Below are 12,853 nucleotides of genomic sequence, written 5' to 3'. Positions count from 1 at the left end.
CATTATCCAGTATTAATTATCATTCATGTTGCCCATGATTGTATTGATCCATATATACACTTGTTTATAGTACAGATATGCTGTCTTGTCACCTGCTTGTTGTTGCTTTTTGCTTGTCCTTTACTTTTAGTACAGTTATTTTGTATTTTCCAAGTAATTTCTTGTAAGTTGACATGATCGTTGAAGATTTTGATTAGTCTTAACATTCATTGATTGATTGATTGTTTTTAGAATTTCGGAATTGTTTCCGTATTCAGAGTCATACTGTTAAGATTCTTTTGAGTCAAAAAAGAGTTTGGGAGCAGAAGTGGCTCTAATGTGCACCAGTGGGAGCAACAAACCAGCCCCATGACTTCTTCCAGGCTGCTTCTTGATCTGCCCCTTCCATGGTCTTGGTGCTCATGGGGTGGTGCAGTGTCATGGCCTCTGGAGTTCCTTGTGACATTTCTACACATATCAGTGAAGCCCTCAGTGGCCAGCTGTGTGTCCTGCCTCTAACCTGCTGCTCATGACACTCACAGTATGTGGCTGTGTCAATTACACATATACGGCCATTTGAATTTTTGTTCCCCTAGAGCCCATCATGGCCTGACATTCACACAATGGCCACAGTGCACCTACTTCATGTTCCAAACTGATTGTGTTGTTTAATTTTGCCATCTGTCTTGTATGGGAGATTCAGTTATATTCCATGCTTGTTGTGGCAGCCATTTTCCTTTTAATCATTCCTAGCAGTGTAAAGAGAGAATTTCTAGCTTGTATCATTTGTTTATTTTGGAGAAGGAGCACCTTCCTCCATCCGCGGCACACACAACCCACAGAGACTTTCTATCTGCTTGTTTGGGGGCAGTCCAATGAGGATGTCGACGTGTTATAAGATGTCCTACAATAGTGCCATCATTTTGTTGTTTTCCATGGGCACAATCATAAGCCTGGATCAGAGTTAGAGCACTCAGACTTAACTGGTGCTCCTTTCATGAATTTAGGTGTGGCCTGTCATCCAGATAAGATCCCTAAACCAGATTGCCTCTCAGAGTGAAGCAGCTTGTTAAGCAGCATGTAAAATGGCATTGGAGGAATGAAAACATATATTTGTCCCATGCTGTAGTGAAACTGACAATACATGTGTAAAGTACATGGAAAGAGACTAGGTCCACAGAGAGATGTGGAAAATCAAGGCCTGCTTGCTTGTGGCCAAAGATTGAAATGCTACATGTTGGCCTGATTGTTCACATTTGAATGTGTTGGGAGCTTTCTTCTGTGCCCTGTTTTCTCCTGGGTGTTTGGTGCTCACTTTCCCTGGAGCAATCGTGTATTTGTTGCAGAGACAGCTGCTGACAGGAGGCCTCAGAGAGGAAGCCAGGATGCTGGGCCCATTGGGGTACATGTGTGTGTGGGATGATAGACCTTGCTGACTAATTGCCTTCTCGTATGTGAGCCAATTTTCTTGAAATTGACTGCTGTGCTGGACACCAAGGTGACTTGTGCCTTCGCAAGAGTCTGTTGTTTGCCATGATGAAGGGCCTTGTGCATTTTGTGTGTCTGATAGCTGAGTGTGGGTGGCATTTTCACTTGAGCATGGCCCAATTATTTGTCCGTACCCTTTGCACTGCAACAGGCAGTGCTGCCTGTGGTCTAGTGTGAAGGGGACCAGCAGTCCCAGGCAAGGTTCCCAGCTAGGACTCTAGTGTCACATGTGCAGTGTCTAGTGCCTCTGCAGATTGGCACAATGTGGGAAGAGATGTGGCACAGAGTCAGGGACTACCCTGGACCATGTGGCTACAGGACAGTGAGTGTCATGGTCCCCTTGGGCAGTTCTTTAAACTCACAGCAGAGGTCCTGCTGGGTTTCAAAGGAAGAGAGAACTGCGGGGTTGATTTTCACTGTTCCCATTCCCTGTGTATATCAATGCCTTTAATGTGGCTGGTGTTGCAGTTTGTAGAGTTTGAGGAAAATGATGAAGTAACTCTACTTATGGCTGAAGGTTCCTGTTAGAAAGTGTGTGTCGTAAGATTTCTTGGTCATTAAGTGTTGTGTGTATGTTGGCTCTGCAGCTCTGGTTGTGAGGGTCTCTTGGGGATGATGTTGTGACAGAGGCCTCCTTCAGATTCCAGATATACATCAAGTGGGGGGCTTGGGTACCGTCTAGGTATACATACTCTAAAAATCTATGCAGTCCTATGCAAGCTGGTGACTGTCATTGTTCTAGAACCCTCCTGGCAGTATGATTGCCGAAATGCCGGTGTCCCCACCATTTTGACGTTGTTATCTCACTCACCAGCTGGCAGCAGGCTTTGTGCACAGTAGCTGGTCTATATGTTTTGCAGGTGCTCAAACAGAGCTCTGATAAGATAACTTTGCAGTGTAGAGGACTGTTCTGAAGCCAATGTCTCTCTCTTTTGTATTTGTGACCCTGTGCTGGTTGGTACTCTGCTCATGTGCCTCCAAGTGGTGAAATGGTGGCTAAACTGGGATTTTACAAAGCTGATCCACATTTGCTGGCATGCAAACACATGCTGCTTTCCACTGAGCTACCATTAAGGAAAATCAGGTTTTTAAAAAATTGGAATCTGTGGGTCCGGCGCGGTGGCGCAAGTGGTTAAGGTTCTCGCCTAGCACACCCGGGATCCCATATGGGCGCCGGTTCTAATCCCAGCAGCCCTGCTTCCCATCCAGCTCCCTGCCTGTGGCCCGGGAAGGCAGTCGAGGACGGCCCAAAGCTTTGGGACCCTGCACCCGCGTGGGAGACCCAGAAGAGGCTCCTGGCTTTGGATCGGCATAGCATTGACCGTTGCGCTCACTTGGGGAATGAATCATCGGACGGAAGATCTTCCTCTCTGTCTCTCCTCTCTGTATATCCACCTTTCCAATAAAAAAATAATAAAAATAAAATCTTAAAAAAAATCGGAATCTGAACTGCTTCCTTCTCATTCATTATAGAAATATGTTTTAAAACTAGTTTTTTTCTGTTGGTTGTGAATAGTGGTCGAATATTCTGAGGGCAGGACTAAACATATGCAGAATTATGAGTCAAGTGAAGTGGAGAGAATGCAATTTTGAGACAGAGGAGAGGACAAGCCAATGGTAGATGGAGATCTGGAGGCAAAAAACAAAAAACAAAAAACAAAAAAACACCTGAGAGACTCAGAGACAGCAGAGCAGTGCAGTGTTGCAGTTACCACATGCCTCAGCAGTGGTAATTGTAGATCATTGATCAGAGCTCCAGCAACAGCCAGGTGGGATGGGGAATTCAGTGTCTTATCTGCAGGTGCAAACAGGCCCAGAACTGCCATTCAGATGTGCTGAATCTGAACATGGGCATAAGCAGAGTGGCAGAGTGGCAGAGTGGCAGAGCACTCTCAGGCAGGTGCAGGAATGCGGGGATTTCATGGATCAGACCCGTCAGCAGAGCCATATCTGGTGCCATTTTCTGGACTAAAGGAAAAGCTGTTGAGGCTGCAAGGATGAAGTGAGCTGCCCATGCGCTGAGCTGTGAGCATGCTTTCTTTTGCGTCAATGCATTGCTCTTGTCCCACAGGGAAAACAACTGACATTGCATTCTGTGGCTTCCACCCAAGGTAGGTTCAGTTGATTCTCCAGATCTTATGACCAGCATGCTCAGACAATTAGCAGCAGCATGTTATGTGCCATTTTATGTACTGAGGGAAAGACTGTGAGGTTGGAGGAACAACAGTGAGCTGCACTGGTACTAAACCTGGAGAGACCTCACTTATGGCTCAATGCATTGAAATAATTCCACAGGAAAACACTACTTACTGAAAGGTTCAGGTGGCACTCACACCTAACAACGAACAAGCCCAACACCACAGAGAATTCTATAATTTAGGACAATTGGTGCCTTTCTATTCTCAGGCACTGGTCGAACTGTGAGTGAGACTAAGTCTGTGTCATCAAGGTATGCCCCTCGCCCAGAATCACATGAGAGGGAGGAGAGGCTTTCGCTGGGGCAGGGAGTCTGTGGTGGACAGTAGCACAAGAGCCTGAGAAGGAAGCTTGCTGTAGGGAGTGCTACAAGTGACTCCAGACAAAGATCCTAGTGCCTATGGAAAAGTAAAATTGACCTGTAGCCCTGTGAGCATTACCAGCTTAGAAGAAAGTACTAAAAAGAGGATTCTGCTAACCAGAAGTACAATAACCAAGAGCAAAAGAAGAGGCACTAGGAATATGACTGATGCCTCCCCAACAAAGAAACATGAGCCTTTGTCAATCTCAGGATGAACTGAGGAAGACATGGAGGAAAGGGGGCTAGAAACAAGTTTTAAAACGTGTTCTAGAGTTTTAGCCAAGAATGAGAAGTACATACAGGAGTTCTCGGAGTGTGTCACACAGGAAAGAGCAACAAGAAATCATAATAATGCTGACATATTAGAAATTATGAACAAAAAAGGAGCAAATAAAAAAAATCACTGAAGAGCCTCAATGGTTAAATGGGTGAAGCAGAGAAAGACTCAGATCTGGCGGTATTTCTCGCACAAAAGGGAAGCAATCAAGAGAGTGAAAGAGGAACTCAGTCAAGCTAAGTATAGTGTTCAAAAGTAAAGGACACCATGGAAATGGCAAATATAAGAGCTATGGGAGTTCCAGAAGGTGCATAACGAGAAGCTGGATTTAAAGATACATTCAATTTGCAACTGGAGGAGAACTGCCTGCTCATTGCAGTTGAAAACCATATGCTTGGCTTGTTCCTCTTCCTCTAACTTCCTCTCTGTTTTGTTGAAAGGCTTGGTGATGAAAGGAGCAAGAGGCAGGGACACAGAGACAGACACACTGAGACTTTAGAATGACCACTTTTCTCCCCGAGTGCAAAAGATAGCTACAGTATGCCAGGCAGAAGCCTAGAGGCAGGACTTCAACCTGGGTCTCCTCTAGTTGGCAGGGACATGAGCACTAGACCAATCATTTGATGACTCCACAATTGGACATTATAGAATTCTGGAACTGCAAGGGGAATTTAGATTTGAGCATGCACATTCTGAACTGGGATACACATGTCCCAACAGCTCTCTTAAACACTGCATGAAATGACCACCCCAAACCTATCCTGTTTCCACTGAGATGAGAAGGATCACTTGTGATCTGAGATAAGAGTCAGAGATTCTTGGTTGAGATCTCATCACTATCTAGACCTGCAGCGTTTTGAGTGTCTGCTTCTGTCTGTTTCTACTTCAGATCCAACAGATAGTAAAACCCCTCCTTGTCCAACTGGAATTCCCATCCTTGTAATGTGGAAGAGACATAGTAGTGAGGAGAAAAAAAATACACATTTTCATTAGCTGTTTTTATTCTGCATGATGGGTGTGTTTTGGAACACAGTCAAGCAGCTACTGCTTTTGGAAGGAGAATGTGTTTCAGGAAGAAGTATGGGGAGAATTCGATCTAAGGGAGAGCAGTATGGAGAGCAGATGTGTCTGGAAGAGGGCTCAAAGCTGCAGACTTAAACTGCGGCAGCCAGACCAAGCTGATTGTTGGCCCGGTCGAAGACGGTGAAGTACTGGCGGATGAAGACATCACCCAGGATCCAGAGTTCGCCAGAGGAGGTGTCAAGGTTCATGCCCTCGAAGCCACTGATGCAGTCGTCATCTTCCTGCAGAGCAGAGAAGGAACAGCATGGGAGAGTGGACAGTGGATCCAGTGACAAGAGCTAGTCATAATTATCCTAGGATTTTGGGTCTTATTTCAAGTCCCATACTCAGAGGGATTCCTAGCTCAGTGTCCAGGGCTTTGGTTTCTGCTGACCTGGATGTACTGGTCCTAGCTTCTCAGTGTACTCTTGGTGTTCATGCATTGCTGGACATTATGTGGTGTCTTTGGCAGAGCTGCAATCCTGACCTTAGGAACGCCAGCTTCCATAAAGGATGTCTGGCATCTGGATGAATCAGCCTTTCCCTCATTGAGTTACTAGATGTAGCTGTGCCTGTATGTAAGATGACTGAGGAGAGGCTCAGGTGTGAGTGCTTCTCACTGGTGGTGTCAGTCAGTAGGATAAATGTATTTTTCACTTGACATTCTAGGGGATATTCCTGTAGCTCAATAGACTCAGATGTGGTCACTTTCATGGAATGGCACTAAGCACAATCTGAGAGTGGGTTGATCCCACATGTCTGGTTTTTTAGATGAAGAATTGGAAACTGAGAATGGTTGCACTTTGCTGAGTATTGAAGGGCAAGTCATTGAGACTCAGGACGAGGTACAGATGTGCCTGAACACAGTCCTTTTTTCAGGCTGTCATCATCTGGGCACTTTCCCTTTAGCGTTTTCTTCCAGATTCTCACTTGTGTGTTGTTTATAGATACACTGTCTCACTAAATGTCCTACAGAACAGGGGGCATCAGCCTCTTGTCATTGTGCTGGAGAAATATATATGTCTTTGAGGCAGGGCACAGTGAGTGATTACTTGGTAAAGTGGCTCTGCCCACTCATCCCAGCGTGGTCCTGTGGCCCTTACCTTGAGAATATAGGCACTGGCAGGCAGAGGGTACTGAATTCCATTGATGGTGAAGACAACATCGGGCAGGGAGTCGATGGCTGAGCAGCTGATGGTACCCTGGCAGGCGTGAGGATAGAAGTATTAGCAGGGGCTCATTCCTCGTGCATGGGACTCCCAACACTTGAGTCTAGAAGAGAGCATCTGGGGATGGACTTGCCTCTCCCAACAAGTTCTCAGAAGCTCCGATGTAGCTCTGGATGCTGGAAATGGCACTGGTGGGTCCAGCCAGCAGAGAGGTGCCCGTGTCAATGATGGCCTGGCAGCTGTCTGCGCAAGCAATGGTCTCTCCGTTGATGGTGACACTGAGGGTGAGATGGAAGGAATTATTTCATGCATGTACACAAGTAATGTGTGTGATCTACATGGATGTACCACAGGGCATTCATTCAACACTTGAGAAGTCAGAGTACAACATGGCTTGTGTAGGTTTGACCTGAGCCGATTTCTTAGTCATTTGCTCCTTATCCTACACCTTTGGTGACATTCTTTGTCGAGAGAAAGGCTGTGTGATGCTTCCCATGTTGCCTAAATGTTGAGAGGTGTGTAGAGTTGGCTTCAACCACCTGGTGTGAAATGCTGGCAGGAGAAGCTGCATGATTGATCAGAATCAAGTGACTGTCTTGATTCTTGTATTGGACCAGGGTTCCCTCCTGTGCAGCCCTCTCTGTCCCCCACTCTCCTTCCTGGGCTCTCTCTAGTGTGCCCATGTTTCATCTTCCTTCTGTGTTGGCTATCAAGACAGTGAGTCACCTGTGACTACATCAAGAACTGAGATCAGGGTCCAGGACAGCAGTTTCGGCGTCAGTGTGGTCTCACCTGTCCAAGGTGAACTGCCAGTAGCCCTCTTGAGTGACAGGCACCCAGTTCAGACTTCCTGTGTAGTAAGAAGAATCAATGCCGCCAAACATCACCAAGCTGCCCTTCTCATCATCACTGTGGGAGAGGGAGAGAAGACGTGAACTCATTCATCTGCGACATTTCTGTTATGTAAAGCCTAGGCATCTCCCTGGATAGATCACCCATCCATGCCAAGAGCTGTGTTAATGTGACATCATGGTACACGTCTTGTTTAACCATTTTCAGGTAGTGGTCAGTATTATTAATTGCATATTTACTTATTCCCAAGAAATGTGAGGCTCAGAAAAGAAAGCAACTGGCTCAAGATTGCCCAGATGGAAGTGTTAGCCATAGGGAGAGCCTAGAAATTAAGGTTTCCCAAATATGCTTTTGCTGTGTTAAGATGCTCATGACAGCTGCTCTGAGGGCACAGGAGATGTGAATGTGGGCCAATGTTGGCTCCTCAGCAATCAGGGGCACAGTCAGTGGCTCTCAGCCAGGGCTGTTGATGCCAATGTCTGGAAACATTAGTCAGTTTTTCACATGTGTGGGCAATCTAGCAAAGTCCACTTGTCTGTTTCCCAAATGTCCCCAAAGCCCTCCTTAGCCTATGTTGAAGCTAGGAAATTGAGCTCAGTTGTTCTCCTCTGGGAACAAATTATTTGAGTTATCTGCAGTTTCCTGCCAGAATGGGCACTATGGGGAGGCTGAGGTGCAAGTAGTGGAGTGGTGACGGCATTCAGGAGGTGGAAATGGCAAGTGTGTACCTGAAGCAATATCTGAACTCATACCCACGGCCTCAGTGTAGTTTTTAATCTCATTTGGGATGAATTTTTAATCTGTCTCCAAATCGCAGTCACGTTTTGTATTTTGTGCTATGAAGCCTGAGGTGTGAGGTATGTGATTTTCTCAGAAAGGCATGTTTTGAGGGCCAAGGTTGATGGAAGGTGTCCTCAAAAGTTCCATTGGCTACTAACATTCAAGTTGGGAATTTCAGGGACAAACATCTCAGCTGGTCCAAAACAGTGAATGCAGACCAGTGTCAAGGGAAAGGAGGAGGAGAGACAGAGAGACAGAGATTTGGCAGCATGATTGCTCAAAGACAACCTTCTCCACACCCTGATGGTGACATTTAACATTGTATCCTTTTAAGAATGTTCCTTTCTCACTGTGCCTGAAGCAGTTCTTTTGTGGGTGTTGTGAAAGTGTTCAGTTTGATAAGGCCCTGAGTATCCAACGTACGAGCTCAGGTAGACGGAGAAGAGGTCCTGGGGCACGAGGCCCTCATTCCACATGTTGTCAAAGACGGGTGTGGCACCGGAGGCAGCGATGCTGGGGTAGCCCAGACCCAGGATGCCATCAAAGGGAGCAAACATGAAGGTGATGCCAGGCTCTGTCTTGCTCAGGCCAAAGATCTGGTTTGTGTCCTCGATGCTTCCAACCTGTGTAGGACAGAGAGAGAGAAAAATGTTTTTTTCCAAATGCACAATACAGAGAGCACAGTTGGACCACTGTGCTGGAGCCATAGCCATCATGCTTGATTTCCTGAAGGACTGAGCTTGCAGGGCATCAGGCTGACAAGTGGGGTTCTTCTGACTTCCCACGGGACACATCAATGGCAGCTGAGCTTATATAACCATATGTGTGTTTCCATTTGAGCTTCTGCTGTAGGAGAGATGGAACTGTGTGTGGGAAGACACAAAGCAACCCCAGCAAATTTTGTTCAGAACTCGCTGTGCTAACAGTAGGGATTGTGGAAGTCTTGTGACTTGAGGGAGGTAGAGGAAGTAGAAGAGAATCTTCTGGGCATTTTCGCATTCCAGGTCTCAATCCCTGTTTGTTCCATGACATTCATCACAGAGCTGTTGTGAGGGACCCAGGTACCACTGCTTTTGCACTGTTGTTCCAGCCACCTGTGTCTCATTGCTCTTTTTTCACCGTGTTGTTTGCTTGTATCAGATCCACAAAGCAACTGATAACATGAACTTCTAGTTGTTTTCATCCAGGTTTTCTTAGAATGGCAGTGTGAGGTTCAGGGTCCCCAGGTACTCACTTTCACAGTGTCATATCCCAGGATGCCAGTCATGCTGCCAGTGCCATAGGTGATGGAGAGAGTCTCACTGGTGGCCTGGTAGGTGGAGGAGTCCTTAGGGTTGAAGCGCTTGTGGAGGACTGCAAGTCAGGAAGGGACTCATTACAAATATACATGAATATTACAACTTAGAAATATACATGAATATAAAGAATGAAGATAAAGAATTTGATATGAAGAAGTGAGCTGGTAATGGCTTTCTGGTGTCCTGTCTCTTATCTCGGGGTGAGTCTCTTTGACAGGAATCACCTTTGCTCTAACATGACTTGAGGTGACCATTAGAACACTAGTTCCCTGGTTCCTGTAGTCAGCCAACACCATGTCACTTGTGGGCAGTCTCAGGGTATCTCCTGACTTCCCAGATGGCCTCCAGCAAACACTGAGCACTGTCATAGGCTCCTTTGACAGGTAATGCTCCATTTGGGGCATAAAAAATTACCTGGGCACTTGCTGTGAAACAGAACACAGGTTAGACTCCTGTTAGTGAATGAAACTGGAAGCATTGTGATGAGCCTCAGTGATAAAATCTGTGAGATCAGCAAATCAGTGCCTGTTGTGTGTGTTTCCTGAACACTGCATTATCGTTAAATCTCTACATCCATTATTTTCAGCCTTTAAAAAGGCCTCACTTTGGGCATGTACAAACTTTGTGCCACTGGTACATCATCTGACCATGTCTCTTTATCCCTGTAGGACACACAGCCAGTTTTCCCAGTTTTACTTTTCCATATCCCTGATGAGCCGTGTTGTATGAATCCTGAGTGCCTCCAACAGGCTGAAGGGCAGCACTGAGAAGTGTCTGAGTGGTCAGGGTTCCCAGGTTGTCAGCTGATGCCAGGAAAGAAGGAGTGGGAGGGGTTGTAAAGGTCCAGGTACTCACAACAGGCAAGGCTGGAGCAGTAGGTGGAGGGCACCCAGAGGTTGGAGGAGCCAGTGTCAAAGATGACGGTGAATTCCTGAGGGGGTGTTCCAATGCTGATGGTGCCGAAGTACTCAGCCTGTGGGGGTCAGGACAGCACAGCTCAAGGACACGGAGTTTTACATGCAGGTCTTTCTGAAGACCATCTCCTCAGTTCACTGCTCCATCATCCTCACCTCTCTTCTAATTTCTGCTTTCAGGGCTCCCTCATTCAAAGCCCAGCTCTTGTCCCCACTCCACCTTGTAGTCTTGTCTGATGGCTCCCTGGTTTCCCTTGACTCTTCCCTGTTAAGTCATTTGTACCCAAAGCTCATGTGTTGTCCCCTCTCAGCCAGTGGCCTGCCTGTGTCAGTCTCAGCCTCTTGTGTTGTGAGCTTCTCAGAGACCAGGGTGCAACCTGTGGTAGCAACAAGTGAAGCCTCAAGTGTACCTCATCAACTTTCAGTTCATGAGACATACATCGCTTAAGGTGAGACCTCGAGGAAGCTTGTTATTCCTCAACTTTGGTGTTAATTGTAGGTTATAAGATAAACCATCCTCAGGATTTGTATTCTCAGTGGCAGTACCCCACTGCTTGCCCTCTCTACTCTACTTTCCCTGTCATGTTGTTAGACAATGCCTGATGTATCGCAATGGAAGGAACTTACACTGGTTGTTCCTTCAGGTCACCTTTTAGAACTCTAGTCAAATGTCATCAGTAGAAGCCCATGCCATGGGAAAGATGGTTAAGCCTCTTCCTGAATGGCTGCCATCTTGTACCACGGTATGCAGGAAACTTCCAATTGCTCCACTTCATGTTCAGTTCTCTGTTACTGGCCTGGGAAGACAGTGGCCACTTTGCCTCATTTGAGAAACTTTCCCTTTCCATATTTCTCCTGCACTCGCACTCTCTTCTTCCTTCTGCATAAGCACTTGACTTCCTGTGGCCATGGACTGAACATAAACTCTCCTGCTCTCAGGACGTCCCTTTCTCCTCATGGAACCATTCGTTCTTTTCTCACAGTTACCCAGAGATGCCCGTGCCCTCCTGGAGCCACTTGGCCACTAAATGATAGCTTGAGTTGGCAGTCTTTTTCCTAGTCTGACTTTGTCCTGAGTATGGAGATTCTCTCATCCCTTTTTTCCACCCTTACCCATCATTGGGTTTCTGCAATATTTCCCTTGCCATAAAAAATATTTGACATATAAGGTAGGACAGAGTGTAAATACTGAAGTAATGAATGTTCCACAAATGAGAGTGATAGTTCAGATTGCAAGTTTCCCTGAGTATCCTTGGTGTGGTGACATCAGTCAGGTGTCTTGACTGCCATCCCAATTCCCCATTCATGCTCTAGCCCAGTCCTTGGTGCTGCTGCCATTTCTATTTGCCTATGCACTCACATCCATGTAGTTCTCCATTGTCTCAGTGGACTCGGCGGCAAAGGCATCCTTGGGGAAGTACTTGGAGGCCGGGTTGGGGCTGTGAGTCTTGAGGTAGTCCTGCAGCAAGCCCTTCTCAATCAGGTTCTTCCTCAAGGACTTCTTTTTGACCAGAGGAACCCTGGGGCAGAGCATTGAGACAGTCCCAGTCAAGGGATGATTGGTTACTGGCTGAGGATCCTGCCCAGAGCATGCTGCAAGTGCCCTAATACACAATGAAAGTAGTTCAAGAGAAGCAAAGGATGCACAGAGTGGAGGTGACTGCAATGGTGCTGAAAGCACACCACAGCAGCTGTCAGGTTTGTGGTGTTAGCCATGCCTACCGTGTGGCCTCAGCAGGAAGGAAAAGGAACCCAGGAAGACTCAAGATGCTGGAACACAGGAAGGAAGGAATGTGTTCATTAGGACAGCTGGATATTAGGAGGTACCAGAGGGCTGGAGAGTTGTCCTTGGAGTTTTACATCCTGCTGCCCAACCCCAGACTCACTTGTGGATGACGCACTCAGAGAGTGCCAGCAGGCCGAGCAGCAGCAGCCACTTCATGGTTTTTGCTGTCTCCCAAGTCAATGGGCAAGGCAGGCTGAGTGGAAGGTGTAGAGCACCAGACTAGGGCCACTGCTTATATACATTGGGGCCAAATCCTCACTCTAATAACCCTTATCAGCATGTCAATTCCACCAGCTATCACACTCCCAAGTAGAACGTTATGATAAGACAGTCCCGCCTGGAGTCACGTTCAGGGAATTTGCCTGCTGAGTGGCTTTCCACTAAAATGATATCACACAGTTGGAGTACATCTGGGGTTTAAGGGGGTGTGGCAGCTTTCCAAGCTCAGTGTTTTGACAGAAGTGGTCAGAGATGCATAGAACACAGCATCAATCCAATGTGGGAGAAGGTCAGCATACCGTGATTTTTCCCAGTTCTACCAACAAATGCTTCATTTTTTTTAGAAAGCAGCTGCTCACAATAGTGATCTGTGCTGTTTTCATAAAGCATGGGAGCACTCAGAGTCTTGGTGGGCAAGAGCCATACTCCTGTGCAGATTATTTCATTGGGTATGTCTTTATGGAATCTATGC

At 46.6% G+C, this 12,853-nt stretch overlaps 1 protein-coding gene across 1 annotated transcript; it reads right to left on the bottom strand.

Annotated features, from left to right (window-relative positions):
* Window positions 1-5,455: 5,455 nt before the first annotated feature.
* LOC121172336 (pepsin II-4-like) lies at window positions 5,456-12,318 on the bottom strand. Its single transcript, XM_041004195.1, has 9 exons — window positions 12,263-12,318; window positions 11,737-11,896; window positions 10,318-10,435; window positions 9,399-9,517; window positions 8,588-8,787; window positions 7,325-7,441; window positions 6,666-6,810; window positions 6,467-6,565; window positions 5,456-5,605 (listed from the first exon to the last, which is right to left on the bottom strand). Exons 1-9 carry the CDS (start codon window positions 12,316-12,318, stop codon window positions 5,456-5,458), a joined length of 1,164 nt encoding a protein of 387 aa, XP_040860129.1.
* Window positions 12,319-12,853: the final 535 nt, after the last annotated feature.

The sequence above is a fragment of the Ochotona curzoniae genome, unplaced genomic scaffold, assembly GCF_017591425.1.
Source record: "Ochotona curzoniae isolate NIBS_2020 unplaced genomic scaffold, NIBS_Ocur_1.0 scaffold_3171, whole genome shotgun sequence".
NCBI lineage: Eukaryota > Metazoa > Chordata > Mammalia > Lagomorpha > Ochotonidae > Ochotona > Ochotona curzoniae.
Note: the sequence above shows the minus strand (reverse complement) of the source record. Positions and strands in the feature narration are given on the sequence as shown.

Excerpts from the sequence above, each read along its gene's own strand:
- LOC121172336 (XM_041004195.1), bottom strand. The coding sequence starts at position 12,318 with ATGAAGTGGCTGCTGCTGCTCGGCCTGCTGGCACTCTCTGAGTGCGTC. Across the intron at positions 7,442-8,587 it reads TTCTCCGTCTACCTGAGCTC|TGATGATGAGAAGGGCAGCT; the intron begins GTACGTTGGATA and ends CCTCTCCCACAG. Across the intron at positions 6,566-6,665 it reads CTGAGAACTTGTTGGGAGAG|GGTACCATCAGCTGCTCAGC; the intron begins GCAAGTCCATCC and ends CACGCCTGCCAG.